Source organism: Aphelocoma coerulescens, chromosome 4 (genome assembly GCF_041296385.1).
Source record: "Aphelocoma coerulescens isolate FSJ_1873_10779 chromosome 4, UR_Acoe_1.0, whole genome shotgun sequence".
Classification (NCBI taxonomy): Eukaryota; Metazoa; Chordata; class Aves; order Passeriformes; family Corvidae; genus Aphelocoma; species Aphelocoma coerulescens.
The window spans coordinates 68,442,528-68,465,302 of record NC_091017.1 but is presented as its reverse complement, the minus strand read 5'-3'; the positions used below and the strand labels follow the sequence as shown (position 1 = coordinate 68,465,302).

General features: G+C 38.9%; 1 protein-coding gene across 8 annotated transcripts in view; it reads left to right on the top strand.

The window, feature by feature from the left end:
* AFAP1 (actin filament associated protein 1) overlaps nt 1–22,775 on the top strand; it is a 114,647-nt gene that overhangs the window by 51,391 nt on the left and 40,481 nt on the right. For 6 of the 8 annotated variants that reach the window (XM_069014511.1, XM_069014516.1, XM_069014515.1 and 3 more), the window contains exons 3-5: nt 3,440–3,537; nt 16,476–16,584; nt 22,105–22,316. In XM_069014511.1, the coding sequence (XP_068870612.1) occupies nt 3,440–3,537; nt 16,476–16,584; nt 22,105–22,316 (419 nt within the window). Of the gene's footprint in view, nt 1–3,439; nt 3,538–13,784; nt 13,968–15,003; nt 15,101–16,475; nt 16,585–22,104; nt 22,317–22,775 lie in introns of those variants that run through there. The other 2 variants (XM_069014518.1, XM_069014517.1) reach the window with 2 other exon arrangements.

Here is a 22,775-nt window from a genome sequence, read left to right as displayed (position 1 = left end):
AAGCCTATTGCAGGCTCTGTAACAAGATCCATTTCATTCAATTACAGGATCCATCAATCACCAAAATCCATACGAGATCCCTGTATTAAGTGGTAGGGCTTTGCTCAGTGCAGTTGTTACTGGAACATTTTACTCACCTCTAGTGCCTTCATTCAAGGAAATAAAATGTAGACATTTCAAAGGAAGGTTGTAAAAGTGATTAAAGGATCCAGAAATATGCCTTCAAATTATGCAAAATGGGGTGTCATAATTAATCTTTATGTAGAAAAGGAATGAATGAGAACAAGCTCCTAGACTTACACAACAGTAAATGCAATGACTGAATGTTTATTTCAAAATGGAAATAAAGCATGTTTTGAGCACTGAAGTTATGAACTAATGGAAGAACTTAGCAAGTTCTGCATGCCATTGCTGGCATCTTATCAAGATGGAATATTTTTCCAAAAGATATGCTCCAGTTTAAACTAGAATTGAGGAAACCCCATAGTTCAGTTAAATAAGAGATCATAGGACTATGCTTTATATGTCTATAAACACTAGTTTATGGAATTAAATAGAATAGAATTTAAGCCAGCATGTCCTCTAAAAAAGCATCCAGTTTCTCTCCCCAGGGTACTCATGTATTGCTTCTTCCTTTCTGCTAGCACAAACATTATTTGGGGTTTTTTTTTGCTGGTTTAGTCCTAACCAGTGTCACTTCCCTGGTCTGGTTCAACCGAAGGCCACACACATGCTTATGCTGGCTCAAAGAAAAGGTTGGTGCAGGGACAGGAACAAGGCAGGGAAGGAGAGGAACTGCCTCCTTGGGAGCTCTGCCATCATGTCCTGGCTTTGAGCATGTGTGAAACTACCCAGGGAGTCATGTACTTTACTGGAGCTGACCCTGCTGCTTTTTTAATCAGTTATAACATTCAGTACTCCCATCCCTTTGAAACTATTCATCTCTTCATTAAGATTAAAAGCAATAAAAGATGCATAAACCCACAGTACTCTGTAACTAAGACGAACTATCATTTGGAGCCTGTTTTTCAAATTGTTGTTTTACTCCACCCACACAACTCCACGAGAGCTCTTGGGTTGCTAGTACAGTTTAAGAGGCTTGAGGACTATGCTGAGTTCAAGCTCTTTAGTTGCATTTGCAAAAATTAACAGGGTGAATCCAAAAGAACTTTTTGATTGCTGTAGAAAACCATGTAAGATCAATGGGGAATGGTAATGAAGGATCTGGGGAACTGGGAACTGGCTGGCTTCTTTAGAACATCTGTAAATGAAAAGTTATGTTTTTCTTTGTAAAGGTGTGGAAATTATTGTGATGGGCTGGTTGAGTTTTAGTAAAACACTTCAAACTGAGTGAGTTCTTACTTGGGGAATTCTTTAGAAATCTTCTACCTTGTTTTGTTCCATCTCCCCCAAATGCACACTGTTTTCTTCAACTAATATCTATCAAGCAGAGAGAACTGGGCCAGGCAGATGTATTCTTCAGGTCATAGCTGCCTGGCCTCAACCTGCCCTGCATCCAAACCAGTGGTTACTCTGAAGAGCTGGCAAAACTATAAACCTTATTTTTCTTCCTGAGCCTTGGCATGCCCAATGGATTGTAGGTGAAAAAACACTTGGCATTTCCTTCTAAAACTCAGACTTTCTTCTAAAAAACAAAAACACAAAGAGTTTATTTTGGAGTAAGAACTGTTGCTGGATTTAGTCATTTAATATGACTGTCAACATTGCCTGTTTTCCTTAAAGGGACCTGATGTCCTAAACCTGTAGTACTCCTTCTGCAGTGTAAGTTGGTAGAAGGAATTAAATGTTAGAGCAGGTTCTTGCTTAAAACACACATAGATGAAAACTGGGGGAAAATAGTTTCACAGAGTCAATATATTCACTTGGAATAGTTTGGGTTTTTTTCAGTAAAAAACTTTACATATGACTTCTGGTTGTTATGGAAACCATGGGAGACTTGAATATGGATAGCAGTCATGATATGGACTCATCCTATGTAAAGAGCAACGAGTGAAATTTATACTGGAAGAAAAAGAAAAAAAGGAATGTTTCCCAAGATTAATCACTCTCTTGATTTGTAGGAAGAAAGAAGAATCTGTAATCTTTAGAGGTAATTTAATTTATCAGTGTTGTTTTTCAACCCATGACTTCACAGCAAGTGGGATTGGGATATTAGGACAAGAAATGTTTCATCAATTACATCCTTGAGAATTATATGATTTTGACCAAAAGGCATCCATTTGACTATATAAATACATACTTTAAAAATGCAACTAAACACTAGGAACTAAATTCAGTGTAGGGTTAAGCAGGGTACAGTCCATGGACTGAATTTTTGCCAGAACATTGAGGAGATGCACCCTAATCTTCCTTTGATATTTAGAAAAATAAACAATATCCTGTTTCTATGAAGTGAATTCAACTGTGATTTAAATTATTGTGCCAAAAACACAGAATGAGCTGTCCATTCCTCTTTTGTCCTGTGAGAGACATGCAACAATGACACAAAGGACCCTCAAAGCAGCTTTTACATTCAGATACTTTTTCTTTTTCAAATTCACCTGGAAAACGAGGGGGTTATTAAAATAAAAAATTCATAAGAAGGAAATGGTGGGAAAATATGCTCAGTGTGCAGTTCTGTTTAATGGTGAATTGGTTAGGGCAGTGTCTCTCAGCAGTGCTCCAGGCTGGGGTGGCACAGCATCCTGCATCCAGTGGGACTTGGGCAGACTCACACCGCAGCTCCATGATCAGAGATGGTGGTGGTAACAGGGGGCCCACGGAATGTGGGCACTGTGGTCTTGGCCTAAGAGCTGTCACCATCACTACCAGGAGAGCAGGCAGGTGGGGGCTCTTCTTCTACCCTCTTCACATTCTTTTGTCATGAAAGATGGTTTGGGGCTTGTTTCTGCGTGATAGCCTTGCCCAAACAAAATGTGCCATGGGAGCAGCTGTTGTTCATCTCCATTGAAAAAAGATAGCTGATCATGTACTGCCCACAGGGTGACTGTGTTTTATTCACTGTATGCTGCCACTGGGATGTTTTTAACTGTGGTATATTCACCCAATAAATGTTTTTATCTATATGGCAGGCACCTGGCAGAGTGTTTGAATGTTGTTTAAGTCTTTCAGTTTGAGATGGATGGGCAGTTCAGAATGATTTCCTGTAATTTTTTTCAATGTCTGGTATTTGTTGATCCAAACAGCATATATGTCATTATCATATAGAGTAAGTATGTGTTTGTTCTGCTTGATTAAATTCCTGAATTCCCAGCATTCTTCCAGGCCTGCCTCAGTAACTGCACTTGGGAGGTGGGCTGTGATCAGAACTGCATGCCAGATTTCAGTGTGTGACAGTCAGACATGGGATCCACCTGTGGAAAAAATATCTCATTTGCATCCACCAGGGTATTAAGTGATGTTTGTTGCTCTTCCACAGGTTTAGAAATAAAAGAACATGTCCAGAAGCAAGAAGTTGCCAACAGTTTGCCGGCGCCTCCTCAAATGCCTCTGCCAGAAATACCTCAGCAGTGGCTGGTGAGTGTTATATTTAATTATATAAATATATACAAGAGAGAATGTATTTGTGGTAAGTCCTAGCAGAAATGGTTACATGGGAAAAGAGCCTGCAGGTCCAGGGAAGTATTTATTCCTCTCACCCCTGCTTTGGTTGAGGGAATTCGGTTCAGTCTGCAGGAGGGATGTCAAAAAATTCCGTGTGGTAAAATAAGTCTGGGAATAGGTCACTGCAAAGGCTGTGGAATGGTAATCCTTGGATATTTTCAAAATTCACATGACAAAAGTCTGAGCAGCATAGCCTTAATTTCAAAGTTTGGCCTGTCCTATATTGGAGGTTGGCCTGGCCAAGCCCACAGGTCTCAGACAGTTTCTAACACTTTTATTGGTAACATTTCCTGGAGCAAGCCTCATGAGAAGTCTCCTTTTGATAGCTGAGAAATGAAGGGGCAGTGTTTTAAAATGAAGGAAGAATACTTTCTTTTTTTGAATAAAGTCTTTAGTGGCTTTCCTGCTCGGTCTCTGGATAGGAAATTCCCTTCAGATCAAGTAGATGCACTGATTCTTAGAGGTGTTTATAGCAAAGATACTCATTGAGGTCTGTAATTCAGTCCTCCAGTTGGGAGCAGCTGTCTTGTTACAGAAAAAACTGTAAACAAGTTTCAATGCTTCTCTCTTACTGACTTTACAGTAGATATGAGGAAGAAAACATTTTCAACATTTTTTTTAGAGAAGCATAAGCATATCATGGTTTAGCCTGTTGAAAGTTGAGCTGATACTGATAAAGTATCCATCTCTTTCTCTTTATTCTTGTGTGAAAAATTTTGTGCACAATGATAAGGGCAATCCATGGAGACCCACATTCATTGAATCAGGAAGAACAGATTCTTACAGGGCCAGAATAACTGGATGGCTGATGTTCTGCCTCATTTTAGTGTCCTATTTTGTTTTCACATTTGTCCCTGGTCCTAAGAGGTATATAAGCCAGTAGCATCTTATGAATATAAGAGCAAATCTATCAGTAATTTGTCAGCTCGAACTCCTGGCCAGCCTTTTGTAAAATGCTATGTACTGCAGAAAAAAGTAAAAAAACCACTACAAACATGTATTGTATGGAATACCTTAATCTTAGTTTCTCCCTAAGCAATGCCAGCTTTAAGTTTGTGACTGTAAATTAATTATGCATATGTTTACTGGATGCAAAAGTAGTCTTATTAATATGCAGTGTAACTTAGAGAATCCATTTCATGGTTAACAGTGCCAGAAACTGATTATTTTTCTTTAATTCAAAATACATACAGCATAAATTACAAGGGAAAGGGTTCAGGACAGGCAGGAATTATGCAAAGTGCACATGCCTTTGAAATGTAGACAGGTACCACCTTCATAAACTGAAACCAACTGAGATCCTCATTCTTTCATATTTGTGTACGTTCAGTTTGGCTCTGAAGGTTCAAGTTGTTTTTCTTAGTAAGATCCATCTCCTTTTCCTTTCTCATACACTAATGTGTAAATTCCCCTAAAGTTGGTACAGCTGCAGCAAGTGAAATGGTGTGAAGTATGAACTGGGTCCAGGAGGTCAACACTGGTTTTTGCCGTAGTTCATTTTGGATTTTTTAGTAACAAAAATATTTCTCTGAGATACTGTGGGAATTACTGTGGAAGTTGACACAGAGCTGGCTGGTCTGCAGTGTGGTGTTCCCATGTTGAGCCTGGCAAAGTGGAGTTTGAACATGGTCCTCCCTTGTGATCTGCCTGTAGCACTGAGGATGTTTTCACCTCAGCAAATTCATCAAGTTTTTCCATAGTGTTAGAAGCTGATTTTTGCCCGTTTTTCTGCAATTCTGTTGTTGCTGTCAGGCAGTGGTGGATTTCACCTCCCTTTCTGGTGTTGCTGCCACGATGAGATGAGCCAGGAGATGTCCCAAGCCTCTCATTGTTTTGCAGCATCCAAATACAGGTTACAAGTGGTGATATTTAAGATGGTAGCACATTGTGATTTGTGAGAAAGATGGCAGACTGCTGCTGACCTGCAAAAGACCAGGTGGAATCAGAAGGGAAAGACAAAACCATCAGCTTTTTGTCCTTTGAAGGCAAGCTCAAACCCCATTCTGACTCTGTGAATTCTTCTCCTGAAGTCACATTGAATTCATTATAGGAATTGATCCTTAACTGTTTTTTGGAAACCTTTCTCTATTGGATGTCTCTTTGTTAAACCCTCATTATTGTTCGATATATTCAGAGACCATCATGTTATCTTTCTTTTCATCACAGGACATTAGTGACAGTGGCCAAGATCTAATTCTCCCTTCCATTGCTGCTCCTGCATGGTGAATTTCAAGACACCTTGAATCAATAGAGTCCTAAAAATTTGTAGCTGATGCCAATCTCTATGAAAACTGTATATATCTGCACTGACACAAATACTGAGCTACCTTTCCTAGCCATTTTTCCTAGACTGTCTTAAAAGCTGAGTGGAAAAAATTTCCTGGGCCCACCAGAGGCTGGGATATCCTGCTCCAGATTGCCCTTCTTCACATGGCAAGTTGGAAGTCGTTCTGTATGGCACTACTTTTTGGCAGCTATTCAGGACAGAAAGCTTTTTCCACTTGCTAAGTAACATTTTGTGATGGTCTTAGCCTCCAATGAAAACACAGTGTGCTAATGGAGCATAGGAATTTACTGGAAGTGGGAATCAATAACTTCAAATAAACTATACACCGGTTTAAATCTCTGGGTTTAGTCCATCAGTTATTGAAAGTGATGAAAATTAAAGGTTCATTCACACCACTGTTTCTCTTTATGTCACTCAAGGATTTCTGCATTCAAAAATGTTTAGTCTGAATTGGTGTTTAAGCTTCAACTTATGTAAAGATGTGTGGGTGGGAAGGAATTAAATACTCCTTAAAGTAGTGCCAGGAGCCAGAATTATGTGTGGGCAGGTGCTGTGCAAGGTTTCCTTTGTAAATCTGTAAATAGACCTGCATATTTGCTCAGGTCGAATCTTGTATCAGTTTTGTTTTTCATCAGCCCACGAACAAAGAGTATAAAATTCATTTTATTAAGAGACATACTGTTAATAGTGTCAAGGAAGTCTTCAGTTATTAAAACATATTAGAGCCTTGAGAGTTTTCCTAGACTCAGTGGACTTTGAATCAGGTCTTAAAATTGAGGGACAAAGTTGGGCCTTTAGGTATACTTGAATCAAGAAAATCACTAAGCACACAGTCTCTTAGCAGTTCTCTTTTGTATACATTTCCTTGGCTACATCTGGTCTAGCAGACTTTCTGTCAAGCATAGAAAGCCCAAATCCCCTCTTGCTTTAGCAAGCAGCTCTTTGAGGTGGCTGGCAAAGTAAATGCTGCAGATAAAGGATGTGAAGCCTAAGGGCAATGCTGAGTCCCTTTACAAAGCTGACACAACACTTGTCTGGGTGCATTACTATGAGGTTGCTGGCAGGGATACCGTGCCAGCAGCTCTGAAGCTTTGTTTGGGTCAGCAGCAGAGCTAGAGATCACTGTGTTTGAAAAGAGTCCTGTCTGTTCTCCCCTCCTGGACCTGCTTACTGCTGGGGCTTGTCTTCAGCCTGCCTCATCCACCTCTACATCAGCAGCTACTTTTATGGCTTTCCCCTGCTCTTGACAGGCACAAAGCAGTGCTAGATGATGGGTTTGGAGGAATAACAGAGCTCTGAGAATGCTTCAAAGTGCTGCCAGGGGTTTAACACCTGGGATCCCGTTGTTGCACTATCACCAAGTTGCCTTGAAGTACATTTTCCACTGAAGCAGTAGGATAATATCTGGTGTGTCCTGCTGCTCCGATATGCCTGAGGGATTACTGGCATAAACTATCCACAGCATGACAGTGACAGAATACTTCTAGCTTCCAAGCATTTGGTTGTCATATTACATCTGACAGTTGGTGATTTCATTGCACTGTGCTGTCCAACAAAATCAAACACAAACAGCACACTTAGCTATTCTGCATGATTTTCACAGTAAAATCGAGTGTATGTTTTGTTTTTCTTGGAATATTGACAATTTAATAATTATTTAATTGCAACAAATGTTGATCAGAATTCCAGAACCCTGCAGATATGAATCAAAAGGATGGGTCATCTTCCTCCAATCCCTTCCTGCACAATACAGTCTCTGTAGGAGTGCTTCATATAAATGGGTTTCCTACTGTGGAGAAATGATTTGACCACCTCTCTTTATCTGGCTGCCTGTCAGGTAAACTCTTAGATATTTATTAGAAAATGTTGAAAGGAGACAGTGTCCTTGGAGAAGAAGAAGAAAAATCACCTGGAAATCAAAAGGATACTTGAGGTGATATATCACCAATCATTCTTTTCACAGCAACCAAAAAAGTGCCAGCTTTAGATCGTTCTCTAAAGTGTACAATGAGAAAAGTACCATAACAAAAGCAAGGGGTCCATGTGCCAGGTGGGTAATTGGGAATCTCTGTTTCATCTACCTTTTTCTTCTAACACTGAAAAGCAGTTTTTATTCTCTATTCCTCTTTAAAGATGATCTTAAGACAGTATTAATTTTCAAGTTGTTTTCTTAAAGAAGTTTCAAAAGCCACAAAAATGAATTCAACAAATATTCATTTGTTTCGTTCAGAGCTGGCTATACCTTCATCTTGAACAGGTCTGCACAAGTTCTTACATAATGAAGGAACAAGTAAAGAGACCTTTTTGATTTATCAGTGCAGTTACTCTTATTGCAGGCAATGATAAAATATTAACCCTTTCAGAAACCTACCAAAATCTATTTACTAGCATTTAGGTTTGTTTAGCCCACTATTTCAATTTGAAAGTAGTTCCACCATCCCAGTGTTCATTGCCAGTCTTTGTCATTGTGTTTAAGTAGGTTATTTTCCCCTCACCATGGTACCTGTGCTTCAGATATCCTTTGTAATCCCGATCATATTCCTCTCAGGTTTCATTTCATTCTGCTGTGTATAAGAAAGGCTCTATCAGTTTCCTTTTGAGCTATGGGTTACTGCTAATGAACAATATCAGTATCTCTCCTGAGCATCTGCTGTAAGGATCATGTACTTTGATCATAAGTGACCAGAACAGCAGTCTTCTGGACATAGAATCAGAATCATTTAGGTTGGAAAAGACCCTTAAGATCATTGAGTCCAACTGTTTGCCTAAAGATACCACGAAGCTGTGCCCCCAGGTGCCACATCTACATGTCTCTATATAGCTCCAGTGGTGGTGACTTCACCACTTCCCTGGGTAGCCTCTTTCAGTGCTTGACAACCCTTCTGGTTAATACACTTCTCCTAATATCTAAACCTCCCCTGGCATGACTTGAGACTGTTACATTTGTCCTGTTGCTTGTTAATTGGGAGAAGAGACTGACCCCACCTGGCTGCAACCTGCTTTCAGGTGAGCAATAGTGTCCCTCCTGAGACTCCTTTTCTCCAGGCTAAACATCCCCAGCTCCCTCAGCCTCCCTTTATAAGACTTGCACTCCAGACCCTTTCCAGACCCAGCTCTGTTGCCCTTCTCTGGACTCACTTCAGCACTTCAGTGTCTTTCTGGGTGTGGGGGACCCAAAACTGGACAAAGTATTTGAGGTGTGACCTCACCAGTGCTGAGTACAGGGGTACAATCACTGCCCTGGTCCTGTTGGCCACACCACTGCTGATCCAGGCCAGTGCCATTGGCCTTCTTGGCCACCTGGGCACAGGTTAATTCCTGTGATTGTGGAATAGTTTTGCCCATAATATGTGATTGAATAAGGAATAAGGATAAAGAAATGTATACCACCTCTTTTTTGTGTTAGCCATGTCTTGCAGGACACTAGTTGTCATTCCTGTTTTCCATGGCTGAGGTTGGTGAATTATTGTTGATGATTTATTTCACATTTAAAAATGGTACCACAGAAAAGTTTTAGTGAAAGCAATTACCTTCTCAATTAATTTATAGTATCGCTTTATAGCAATACACATCATCATATTTCAAAACTTTCCTCATGTCTAAGCTGCCAGAATGAGCTGTTCTCAGCTGCCTTTAACTGGAATTTACACTTAAACTGAATGAGTTAGAGTAGAACTGAACTTCTTTACCAAATTCTTTTTATGATCATTGTGAAGCTGTTTGCCCTTTTGTCTTTTTTTAACTAGATACTGGTACTAGAAAATTATTAAATTACTAATGCCACAGATTTTATAGGATATTGTCCCACCATTTTTCTTAGCATGCTCACACTCCTGACCTCAGGTTTTTAATTTCTTGTTTCTGTGCTATACCTGTCCATAGAGCACCCTCCCTGTGTTGATAGTTAGTGACCAGATTTTTTGCTTTTATGATCATGCTCATTAATGTTCTGTGCACAAATACATGGAGAAGGAATTAGGCTAGTAAGTACCAAGTCTCCTCTTGTTTTAATTTGATGCAGTGCTCAGGCCCTTAGACAATATTGTTCCAGTAGAAATGGCGTTGCCTACACCTCTCTCACTGTACTGTCATGTCCTCACTGCCATGTCACATATTTGGATGAGTTTATTAACTCCTGTAAGAGAAAGGTGATTTTGTTTTTGCTGGGGAATACAGACACTTCTTTGAGCACAGTCACAGTAAACAACTCTGACTGAGAGCCCCATGCTGCTTAAAATTCAGATTAATCTTTCTCATGTAATATGTATGAAAGTGTTCCCTAGCATTAATTAAAGCCCATTTCATTTCTTGGTACACACAGACCCTTTGCTTGACATGACTCAGGTCTATTGTTTTGTTTGAGTGATGCTTCCAACTGGCTATGTAATAATCTTTTATTATAAATTCTGAATGATACAGAAATGCCTTGTTTTTTTTCTGGCTCATTCTCTTTCACTTTTAATTATTTTGTTAGATCTTCTGTTCCTTCCACTGAGTCTGGAGTTTATTTTCACTCCAGTCTTCCACAGAGTTTGGGTGTAACTCCTTCCAGCTACCTGTCCTTTCAGTGGTGCATTCCATGCTCCAGTCTTTTTGGTTTTATTTAATATCTCAAATGTAATTACATACAGTAGAAAGAACTGAGACCATTTATGTCTGGACACAGACTGACAGTGCCATCAGAGATGCAAGAACCAACTGCATTTTCTACTTGGTCAATATACTATGTTGTTCTGTTACTGTTTCTATCTGGCCCTCTTCATTGCCATCTTTGCCTTCCTGTTTCTTAGGTAAAGGGGTTGTTCAGGTATATGAGCAGATGTGTTGTGTCTTGTGAAAAAGTAACTCAGCTCCTGGTGAGGTTCCTGTGTAAATGCTCTCCAGACAATCTTCATATCAAACTGTGGAGCCATAGGATGCCCTGATTCATTCTTTAATGCAAGCGTGTTCAGATCTCTTTCCCATCATTAGGCTGTGCTTTCTGAGGCTGTGATCTGTTTGTAGTCACTGTACATACTAATCACTTTTCCAGTGATACCTTTAATTAGGCATTCACCCCTGAGTCAGCAGACACGCTCGCAGACTGCGTCAGATGTTCCTCCACTCCCTGGAGAGCAGTGTGCCAAGTGTGTGCCTTCTGTTCTTAACCTTAAACCTGCTCAAGTCCCTGTTCAGGATCACCCCCTAAGAAAAAGCTCCATTTGTGCTTACACTCATCCTCCCTCCACCTGGTAATCACTTCCACTACTTTCCCCCTTGCCCTCATCTGTTAGCACTGCAGGAGCCAGTGGGTGACCAGTTCTGCTATTCATGAGATTCATATTGCTGGGCCTCCCATCATGTCAAACTCTGGTTGTTCATTCCTCAGGGAATTCCTTTTGATTTTTTCCTGGCAGCACTGGCACGGTAGAGGTGTGTGCTGTAATTGCATGTACACTCAGAGACAGTCAGGTGGGACTACACCAGCCAATCATGTGGCCCTGTTACCTTCCTTCTGGTGGGACTGACAGGTATGCTCCATTCCAAAAAGTTGAGCTCTGTGGCTGTCTGGATGGTTTTGCTGTCTTTTGCACTCAGAAGCTGGGAAGATAAGTTGTTAGACTTCCTTCACATTATTTGGCTCCTGGTTTTGTGGGCTCTAGCTGACAAGCTCAGAAATAATAACCTTAGAATATGAAGCTGAGGTCAAATGAAGACTATTTCTCAGCTTCTCCTTGTGTACACTCAGGATAATATAGCACAGCTCAATATGGTCTTAGTATCCCACAAAGTCAGCACTTTTGTCCTGAATAAATTCAAGATCCATCCAGGTTCTCAGCTGCTGGCAATAAATAGTGATTTCTCTTTAGCACAATTTTGAATTTATTTAAGGATTGTCATACCAAGTGGCAAGTACTAATGCCCAGTTTCCAACCCTTACAGTGTTACAAAAAAAGCCTGATTGAAATATATGCTCAGTAATTTTGTGAATTGTATTTTACTCAGTTTGTGGTTTCATCTTGCTTTTGGGACATCCATTTTTTCACATGTGGAGTTAGGGATCACAAATATGTGTGTACTCTTCCCCTTCCAGGCTGAAGATGCAGTGGGGTTGAGCAGAGGTCTGGTCTAAGCTTGCTCCAGAGCAAATGACGTGCCCGTGTCAAAGTTTCTTCTTGACAGCCCCCATTTGCCTGCTGGCTCCCAAAAAGCTTTCTTAGACATCACCAGTGTGTGACCACTTTTCCATTTTCGTGTTGCTGCCTTCAGCATTGAGGGGTTATGTATCAGCCATCTCCACAGTCCAGCTGGATCCAAACTGGTGGTCGATCTAATAACACATGTGAATGTGGCACTTGAGTTGCTGGCAGCCTTTGCCTGCAGCACAGGTTACGGATAGGCTCTGCTAAACTCACTGCTTTGCACTGGAAATCTCCACACCCTAAATCATTGCATAAAGGAAGGTATTTCTTTCTCTTTCCTACAGAGTGGGAAGTTCATTGGGATATAAAGTGATTTTACATCCTCCGGCCTCTATACATTGGCATTTATTTTTCTTTGTCTTTCAGACTGCTTTCCATATTTTCACCAGGTTATCAGATAGACTATCCCTAAAATAAAAGTTACTGTCTATCTTGCTCAGTACCCTTGACAGAAGGGGAGAAATAAAGTAGTGTATCTCTTAGGATAAAGGAAGAAAGAGTTTATTAGTGGTCTGTAGAATACAGATGGGCAGGTGGTGGGGAAGACCTTAAAATACCATTAAATTAATGTGTCCATATAAATCTGTTTCAGTAGGGTAATGAATGTTACAATTTTGTTTCTTTCTTTCAACAATCCATTCTGTAAGTTGGAATTGGCACATGCACAATCCAGTTTCTAATTCATCAGAGATCTCAACTCTGTAGTGTAATGATCACTTCATCTGCTTCTTGGTTTCAATTAAAGCATCTCTCGGTTGGTCTCAAACCCAGGACTTGACAAACATCATCAGTACTGTTTCATTATTACTGTTATTATTCTGGACAACAACATAATACTCATCTTTGTCCCTTTCCCTCCAAGGAGATAAAAGTAATGTCCATTTATTTTCCCAGTTCTTATTTCTGTGGCTGAGAGAGGTGGTTTATCTTGAGAGGCAGCATTCTTTCTCTAGGTTTCTTCTCTGCTGCCTGCCATTAAAAAGAAAAAAAAAAAAAAAAAAAGTAGAAATTCATGCTAATGCCTTCCTTGCAGGTTGCCAGGTCTCTCATCCTGATACCACTTAAGTGACACATGTTCTAGTGTTTTTTAAGATTTAATCCTTTTACAGAATATGTGAATAGTTTTGTGGGTTTTATGGCCTTTTTATTTTTTTAAGTAAATTATTGAAAAGTTATTGAATAAAGACTTAGATCATAATTCATAACTTCATCAAAATTCTTCCACTAAAAATGCCGAGTGGAAAGAATTAAACAATACAACTAGCAATAATAAAAACTTTAAAGCACTATAAATATTAGTAACTAATACCAGAATGCACACGTGTACGTTTTATGTATCTTGGTGCTCAAACTTGTGTACTCTGTAGCTCCCAAAAGATGTAGCTGTTTATTGTACAGATCTGAGTGAGGCATTTTTATTTTTTTTTAACCAGTCAGGGTTTTTTGATATTAAAACAGCCCTGCTTTTATCAGAAAGTACTTAATGTTGGATGTTTCTGTTTCTCCCTTCTTAAAAAAAGAAAAATCTTTTTTATAATTGTTTTCAACTTTGTTATGGCAAGCACTGCAAAATGCATTGCAGAGAGGAGGGCCCAGTTAATTCAGCAATGGATTCCATCTGTGTTGATGTTGGCTGCACAGCCCAGCCCGCCCCAGCTGTATGAAGTAACTGGTGCTCCAGCAGGGTCGAATTCAGACAAGCACCATTTGTGTTTCATTTCCTTTTTTCTTTCATTCTGAATAACATTTTGTCTAAAAACAAGGATTTTTTTTCCCCCCTGATCTTTATTGGAACCTCTCATTTGTTCCTGGATAAAATACAGCTTTGAAACCTTGGTGCTGTGTCGAGTCAAAATTGGAATGACTCAGGGCAGGTATTTCCTGGGTGAATGAGGTTTAATACTGATAGGAATTTCATATCTTGTATGTACACCTGATGGGGAAAAGGTTTAAGGCTAGACTGAGAAATTAATTTGTCTAATGAGAAAGGTGGTATGAATTTATAATGCTCCAGGAGCAAACTGTGACACCAACTCACAAGAACAAGGTTCTACCCACTTGCGTGAAGGGAGAAAATGAACTCTTTGGAGGCAGTTCCCCCTCCTTGTGTCTAGCACTTCAGGCCACACAGAGGTGATATGTGTAGAGCAATTCATAACTGCTGTCAATTTTCCAACAGTAATGAACATGTAATAATTTTTAATGTCCTGTATGCCTGTTGTGCAGCAGCAGCTAACCTTGAAAGACTCATTTATTTTGTCATGATGTGCAGGTTGTCAATTTGATTTTTTTCAGCAAAATTACATGGTCACTACACTAAAAGTCATATTTTTTCTTTATTTTGCTTCTTTGACAGATAATTTCTCTAGCAAAGCTGGTCTGTGAGGAAATCTCATTTAGTTCACATTGTAGGTAACAGTAATTGCCAACTGTAATTTGTAATTGATTGTGACATAACAAGTTGGCTGTATCATTTGATATAGAAGTAGTATTAGTGTAAATTTCAATCTGACCAGGAATTTCTGTGTTCAGTCATGAATCAGTTCATTGTTCATGAAAAAGTTTCTGATTTTACTTGGTATGCAAAGGTAAGTCCATGCTGGATGAGCTGAAGGGCAGGGTTAGTCACTAGCTCCTTGCCTTCCTGCACACTGGGAATACACAAGCACTGACCTGCAAGGTGGAATAACCTACCTGATATGAATTTAACTACAGAGCACACTAAGGGTGGGACTTGTCTTAGCGATGGTGTTAAGAATTAGGTGTGTGGCGTAGGTGTGTAATCAGCAATGAGATTTGGAGATGTCTACCTTTGAAATATTCAAAGATGAATCCAGCCCTGAAAGTACCCACAGAAGTAATTTCAGTACAGTTAATGGCACATGTTATTAAAGCTCAGGTTCCTCCCAGGTAACTTCAGGTCTGTAGCAAAAGAGGAGCATAGTCCCTGTGGCCTCATCTGTGTGATGTGGAAGAAGGCTCTGCTAGACTGGTCAGCCCACCTGAGGTACACTCCAAAAGTGTCTGTATCTAACCAGCTTCTCACTTCAGTATTGCTGTTCTTTCCCTTAGTCTAGACTGGATTAGTCCAGTGCAGACAAACACCGTTGCATCTCTGTCATTACATGAAAAGAGAAAAAAAAAAAGAGAAAGATGTATTGAAAAAGTGTTGCTGCAGAAATGAGACTCTGCTTGCAAGTTAAATTTTTGTAATCATGCAATAAACCATTGGTGCTGAAAAAAGGCTCCAGTATTTTCTCTAACACATAAATATGAAACTAAAAATCTGTGGTAAATATGAATGGGTTCTGTAAAATACAGTTGCTTTGGTACTTGTTAAGGAAATAGAACAGTAAAGTCATATGGAAGAAGTCACAGAGTACTAAATTTACTTTGTTACTGTATCAACATACCAGCAGTTGGTCAGTTTTAAATTTAAAACAGGTTTATATTTCGAAAAGAAGCATTTTAGAATTTGACCTGTTATTGGACATATTTATTTTATCATGTAATAATTTCTTGATGTTTCAATCTTTTCCTTGTTTGTAGCTCAGTTTTGACTATGTAGCAATAGCATTTTAGACATTTATTTATATATATATATATAATTGATTTGCCATTGAAAAAACACTTACTATGAAAATATTGTTAAATTTTCTGTTCTTAGTCTCTGCCAGCCCAGGCTATTTAACTTTTGTAAACTATCCAACCAAACTTTTGTTTGCTGCTGTAATGTGAATTATTTTAAGTGTAAAATACTAATAAATAAGCCTTAACACTGTAAAGTGGTCTGTGGATAGAAATCTCTTTCCTACATAGACCCATTAGATTTCCAGTTCCTAAATAAAGAACTGTATCTTTTCAGCATTTTTACCACTTAATATTGTTATAGAGAAAAATTCTTCTAATGTAGCTCCTTAGCAATGCCATCCTTAGCAATGCCAAGTAGGATTCTACAGTGTTTATTATCTCCAAAGGACTAAGTTGCAGGACATACAAGAAGGTTCTGTTTCCTTACCATGAGTAGAGGTACAGGTCTGGATGATAATGATGCATTTAAAAATGTATCAGCATGTTACAAACATAGTTAAGTAACTTTATTGTTTCAAGTCTCAACCTGGACTTATTATTGTTTAATTACAACAACATATGAGGAGCTTGAGAATTAGGTTTGCTTCTCATCTAGAAGATGCTACCTTGCAGAACATCTAATTTAGCCCTCCAGAGCCTTGCCTTTAGAGACAGTTAACATAAGAAATAGCCACAAGAGCAGGGTTTATGAAGCTGGTTGCATTGGCACTGGTCATGAGGAGATGTTCTGCCCATGTTTAATTTAACATCTTGTTGGTCTGTAATCACTTTTTCTTTTTTTGTTCATTTAGCCACCAGATAATGGGCCTCCACCACTGCCAACATCTTCCCTTCCTGAAGGCTATTATGAGGAGGCAGTGCCACTCAGTCCTGGGAAGGCTCCTGAGTACATCACTTCCAGTGAGTAAGATATTTCCAGAGCAGTTTCTGAGCAATTGGTAATTCCAGTGTCCTTTGACTTTTTTAGTATTTGAGAACTCCATCTCTATTGGTGCTGTGGTGATGTGTCATAAGTGTTGCTTTGACTGTTTGGGGCCAGTTCTGGTTATCCTTGCTGGCCATTCATTGGTTTGGTTTGCAGAACTGTTTTGGTGTGCTCAAACCTGGCTCCTTTTAGACAAAAAAAACCTGGAGCTCAGGTGCAGTGCACGTAAACAGATTTCAGCAGCTATTGGAGACAGAGGGTCCAAATTAGCCATTAAGCTTTTGGACTGCTTTGAAACACAAAAGATGGGGGCATTGGACCAGGAGTCCAGAGTTAAATATTGTCCAGAGTAAACCCCTCTAAACTGATCATACTGTGAATGTAGAGGTCTCAGAAACTGGTACTGATCTGCACATCTACCTGCTGTGCCTCTATTGCACTGAATTGCTTGCTGAAATAGACAAATAAAAAGAAAAAAGGAATTATTAGGAAGATGTGATTTGCAGCATTTCTGATGACACACTGTGGAAAGGGATGAATTGGTCCCAGCATCTCCCACAAGCCAAATGTGGTGCACATTGCAGTACATTTGTGACTCGTTCAGGGCAGCAGGCAGAGGGCTGCTGCCAGCTGTTCACCAGAACATTGCTCTGCAACACCCAAATGCACTTTTTCACATCCAAATACTTACCCCAAGACTTGTGCACTTCAGTGGAGCTGTGCTGAGAGCACCCTGACGAAATACTGAAATGGCTGCTGTGACCTTTACACAGGGTCAGTCAACAGCATGTTATGTACCATCTTTTTGCTGCTTTTTTATTGGCTGGGGTAATTTATTATTTGTGTAGGGCTGATTTATCACTAATCATTATTTTCTATGATCCGAAGATTAAAGGCATATCTTCTCATATTTTATAACCATTTTAATTATTTAAAACTATCCCTCTGTTCTTAAAACATGAATAGGAGTCACCTTAAAACTAGAATACTATTCATCTGTTCACTGAACAAACTGATGTTATCTAGCAGCTTTTAATTAACCCAAGAAATTCAAGGTAATAAAGGGTTTCATGTACTGGAAAGCAAATGAAAGAACATAAGAACTTAGAAGAGCATCAGGATCACTCTTCTCTCCATTTTCTCCCTTGAAATGCTGCAGGGTGGTCCTGCTACACTTTGTAACCCAGTGACCTTCTGATTTGGATTTTGTCATTAAACAAAAGCCATGCTCAGGCAGTATTAATAGTGCAATTATTAATAGCACTGCTAAAGGATCGCCTAGGGAAAAACAGGACAAAGTATGGAGCTGATTTCTTATTGTACTTAACCATTCAAATGCATTAAAAAAATTAGGATATCGGCCTTAAAAGTGAATTAATAATTCTATCATTTAAGTGTACACTCACACACACACACATATATATATATATCTATCTCCAGACATTTAAAGCTCTGTTAGTGTGACTTAGTATCTCACGTGCTGAGATTTTGTTATCTTTTCTTATGTTCTGAACTTTATCATATCTTTAAGTTTGTGTTAAAAGAATTCCTCTCTTCACTGGTAATGAAGTAGTTGCTTTTAAATTCAATGTGCAGTTAGTAATATGTATTCGCTCATGCAAAACTTCCACTAAATCCAGTTGTGTGGTAATTAAAATCAGCTACCAAAGTGTATTAAAAGATACAACCTTAGCTGTTCAGACTATGTGAGATGGAGAAGACAATAGAAAAAAAGTACTAGAAGTGCAAGAATGCAGCTGTTGGGATAGATATAATTATTTTAAGTAAACGTTCCTATGGAATATTTTTGTAATGCCATTAATAGCGAGGAGACTTACATGCCATGTGTCTCACCTGTGAAAGTAAACAAGCACTGAAGAAAATTGCAGAATATGGTCATGAAAATGAAATATCCATAACTTCCCCAAGTCCCTCTAATTGGTTTGTAAATAAATGCTTGCATGTAGATGAAAGCAAGAGTTTGTATGACTTGTCTGATAACTGCCTCTGTATTAAAAGCTGCTGATCTGTACAATATGCCTAAATTAATACAGACTAGTTTTAGGAATACACTATTGCAAATAACATGAACCTCTACTTTGATTTTCACCCCGTAACAGTGGAAAATTTTTGTGAAGATGAAGGTGAAAAGCCAATGTCAAAAGAAGCCAGATTAATCAGAAAGTGCAAAAGGTGCAAACACCAGTAGATTAGCAGCACTGGGACATGTATCAGTGCATCCTTACCTTCTGAGATTATAGTAGACTTAATAAATGCACTTAGTTATGGAGAGATATTTTTCTACACATGCTAGTTTGTACCTCAGAGCCTGGAAACCTTGTTTTGGATGTGATAGAGCAGTTTGGAGAACAAGCAGTAGAAGCAGGATGCCGTAAAGGGGAGCCAAGTTTCATAGGGATGATACAAGCACTCCAGGGTGGGCATCCTTCCTGGTGTGAGTCACACAACAAGCTCTTTGTCTGGCCAGCAGTCCCACAAACCAAGAAGAGAGACATGAGGAGTATTTAATGGGCAGGATATGGCAACAGGCGCCCAGAGATCCCATTAGCCTGGGTCAGGATGGGAGTCTCAGAAGCTCCTGTTGGCTTTCATCCTCCTAGAAACAGAGATTTGGATGAACCTGCAACTGCAGTGCCAGCAGAGTCCCTGTGCTGAGCATACAGGTTATGGCTAACAGGAAATCTGCACTTGGAATGCTTGTGAGCCACACAGGAAATACCTGTAGGGTATTAAACATGCAGAATTTCTGTTTCTACTGTGAAGTCCCAATCAGCACTTTCTACAATTATTTTTTTCTTGAAACTGGTGGAACTTGCTGTAAGAAAATAAATCATAGGCTTCAATGTTGTGAGGAAAAAGCAATGATTTAACCCAGTAAACAATGCTAGTAGTAAGGCAAGATTGTTGCATGGGACTTATAGTCAGAAGAAAATCAACTTTTTGATATAGGGCAAAGGGATGACCTGTAATTTTATCCAAGGTGAAACATTCTTTTCTGCAATATGAAAAAGTTAAATCATGTTCTTACAAAGAAGGAAAAACAATGTGCTAAAAGAGATTCCATTTCTTCATCCTTTTAATTGAGGCACTTAAAAATGCAGTCCTCTGATAGAAGAGTCTTTGTCATGCAAACTTCTCATCTTCAGAGTGTAGAAAAATGACCCAGCTCCACTCTCTTGGGAAGAATATACTTGAAGATTGTCCCTTCTGTACAGCTAAGTTTTAAGTTCATCTGGTAAAATTTAAGCTCCAGACACTCTTAAAATTCAAAAGCTAGTTTTTTAATGGAAAAGTCTTGCTAGTAATGATACAGAAAAGTTCCACCAGAATAGTGTAATAGTGTATCCATATCTCAACATATGAGCAGTGAATTCTTACTTCTGCTTCTTACCTAAAAAAAAAAAAAAAAAAAAAGATTTCAGAATAATATTTTTGCCAAAACCAAAGCAAAATCACAAATGAAGTAAAACAGTATTGTAGAAAGGGGCCAAACGTGAGCACTGGGACAGTGGCATAGCTGCAACAAAGATCACGACTAAATATGAAGAAAGAATGAGGAGGTTATAGGCACTAATTACTTTTTTGAAAAGGGGAAGCCAGGAGCTGAAGAAGAAGTTCCCAGAGAGATGGCAACTTTAGTTTATGGCAGCTTGTCCCACAGCTTGTGCCTTTGGGAGAAGATCTTCTTGAAGAAGCTGTTTATTGATTAGAGCTTGCATCTTTGTATTTGGTAGCTCCACGTGAATCATTCAGTCTCTGCACCCAGCAGGCTGGCATGCTGCTGCATGATTGTGACTGGTCACTGATCTCTCAAGCATTTCCTGATGTTTCTGTGTGAAAGTTTGTGGAAGACTGCTCTGAAAGAAGTTGGAGCAGTGAGAATGTTTTGGTTCTGGTTTTGGGGGTGTTTTGTTTAGGCTTTTTTCTTTCTTCAAGGGGAGGAAGGGTGAAGCAGCAAGTTTACTAGATCTTATATATTCTTTTAAATAAATATGCAAAAATAAATATTCTGGAATAAATGTTTCCAAATCTGTCAGTTTAAATATTTGCCCTAAATTTTTCCATCCTCCTCTTGATTTTTCTAAAACAAGTGAAAAATTGCAGTTTTCCCACTGATAATCATCTCAGGCATTTACCACTTGCTCATATGGAGCTGCCCCAAACCAAACACTTTGCAGCAGAATGGACCAGAAGATGGCAATTCAATCGAAAAAAAGAAAAAGAAAAGCTTTCAGGGCTTTAATATTTATTTTTGTTTTGCTTTGGGATGAAGAAATACTGTTTCATAGACTTTTATGAAAACACAAATTGGATCAGAATATCTAATTTTAAGAAATGTGATATCTGAGTATGTCCCATTCTGACTGTGCACATAGGGAGGAACTGATGCAGAATGAGCTTTCCAGCAATCCACTCTCTTGTCCTCTTCCCAGTCTTTCCAATTCTCCTTCCTACATCCCAGCTGTGTCCTAATTACCTAGCTAAAGCAAATGAGAGGTTTTCTTCCACCTGCTGGCCTAAAAATATATCAAAGTCTACCTGAAATATTTAGATGAAATTTCAGCTCTTAAAAATATTCCAGTCAGTTTTGTTCCATGTGAACATGTGGCAGTGGATAACAAGCCTTCAGGTGTTATTATCTGAAGGGCTTTACATACATATACCCACATAAACAAATTAGTATGGATGGCAGAAGAGAGGGTTCTTTGATAATAGAAAAATAGTTTGGTAGTTGAGGAGTACTGCTAGATCTATCTGCATTGTTGAAAATGAAAGGCCTGAAGGAAGAGTGTTTGATTCAAATGGAAGCTTGCCATTCCATCCCCAAACTTGGTGATTGAGTATTAAGTATCACCATCAGTATTAAGCAGCATTAAGTATCTTAGGCTAAGCACAGAACAAAATATTTTTTGCACAATGCTTTTGCCTCCATCAGAATCTGTAGTTCAAGGGACAGCATTGTCTACTGAGTGCTAATTGTAGCCATACATGGGTATATAATTACCATGTATTTGGGAATTATATGAAATGTTATGATGGGTAGATACTGCCCCATAATGTATTCTTACGACCTTTGCCATATGGAGTGGTGTTTCTTGATGTGATGTACTAAGACAAGATGAAGATGTTTCTCTGTGAAAGAATTACAAAAAATGAGGATACCTGTCATATAATATTTTGAAGATAATGAAACACTACATGAAATTCTAGCTATGCATTCCCAGTTTATTCTTTCATTAAAATTCACAAGGTGTCCCTATGGGTTTTCTGTGGAGTTTCATAACAGCAAAGCAGCTCTTTTCTAATTAACGTAAGGTATTGATACTACTAAGCACTGAAACAGAAATAGTAACCTGTTCATGGCTGACTTTCAAAAGCTTTAACTTGAAATGAGCCTTCTTGAGGTTTTCAATTATTTCAATGTGCTTCATGGCTAAGTGTTTTAACCTAACACTTTTACACTTTTATTAAAGATTATGACTCAGATGCTATGAGCAGCTCTTACGAATCCTATGATGAAGAGGAGGAGGATGGAAAGGGGAAGAAAATGAGACATCAGTGGCCTTCTGAGGAAGCCTCTATGGATCTGGTGAAGGATGCCAAAATCTGTGCCTTCCTTCTTAGAAAGAAACGTTTTGGGCAATGGACCAAACTACTGTGTGTTATCAAAGAAAACAAACTACTGGTAATTTTTATTTTTAGCTAGCTATATTTTCTTTGTACCTTTTAGATGATGTATTTATTTTTACAGGAATCTAATTTTTGGAATATGTTCTGCAAACCGTGGCCAAGTCTGCAGTAACCTTACCAAAGAATTCAGTCATGATTTACCCAAGAAGCGGAAAAGCACTGAAATTACAAGTGTATCATTTAGCCACTTAAAACTTTGATTTTTATTTCACTCAAGCTTGAATCCCAGCAGTTCTCTGATACTGGAAAAAATCTCTGGCCCGTTATCTTATAAAATATTTAATTTGGGAAAAAAAAAGTTGCTGAAACTGTAAATCCAATCTTTCATTCCCTGTGGACAAAAAATCTCATAGGGAGCTTTGTGTGTGAACTGTTGGATCAGACTGCTGGAGAGAAAAGTCCCTTGTTGGACTGAGAATTCACTTGGCAGCATATGCTGTGGTAATGTATACAC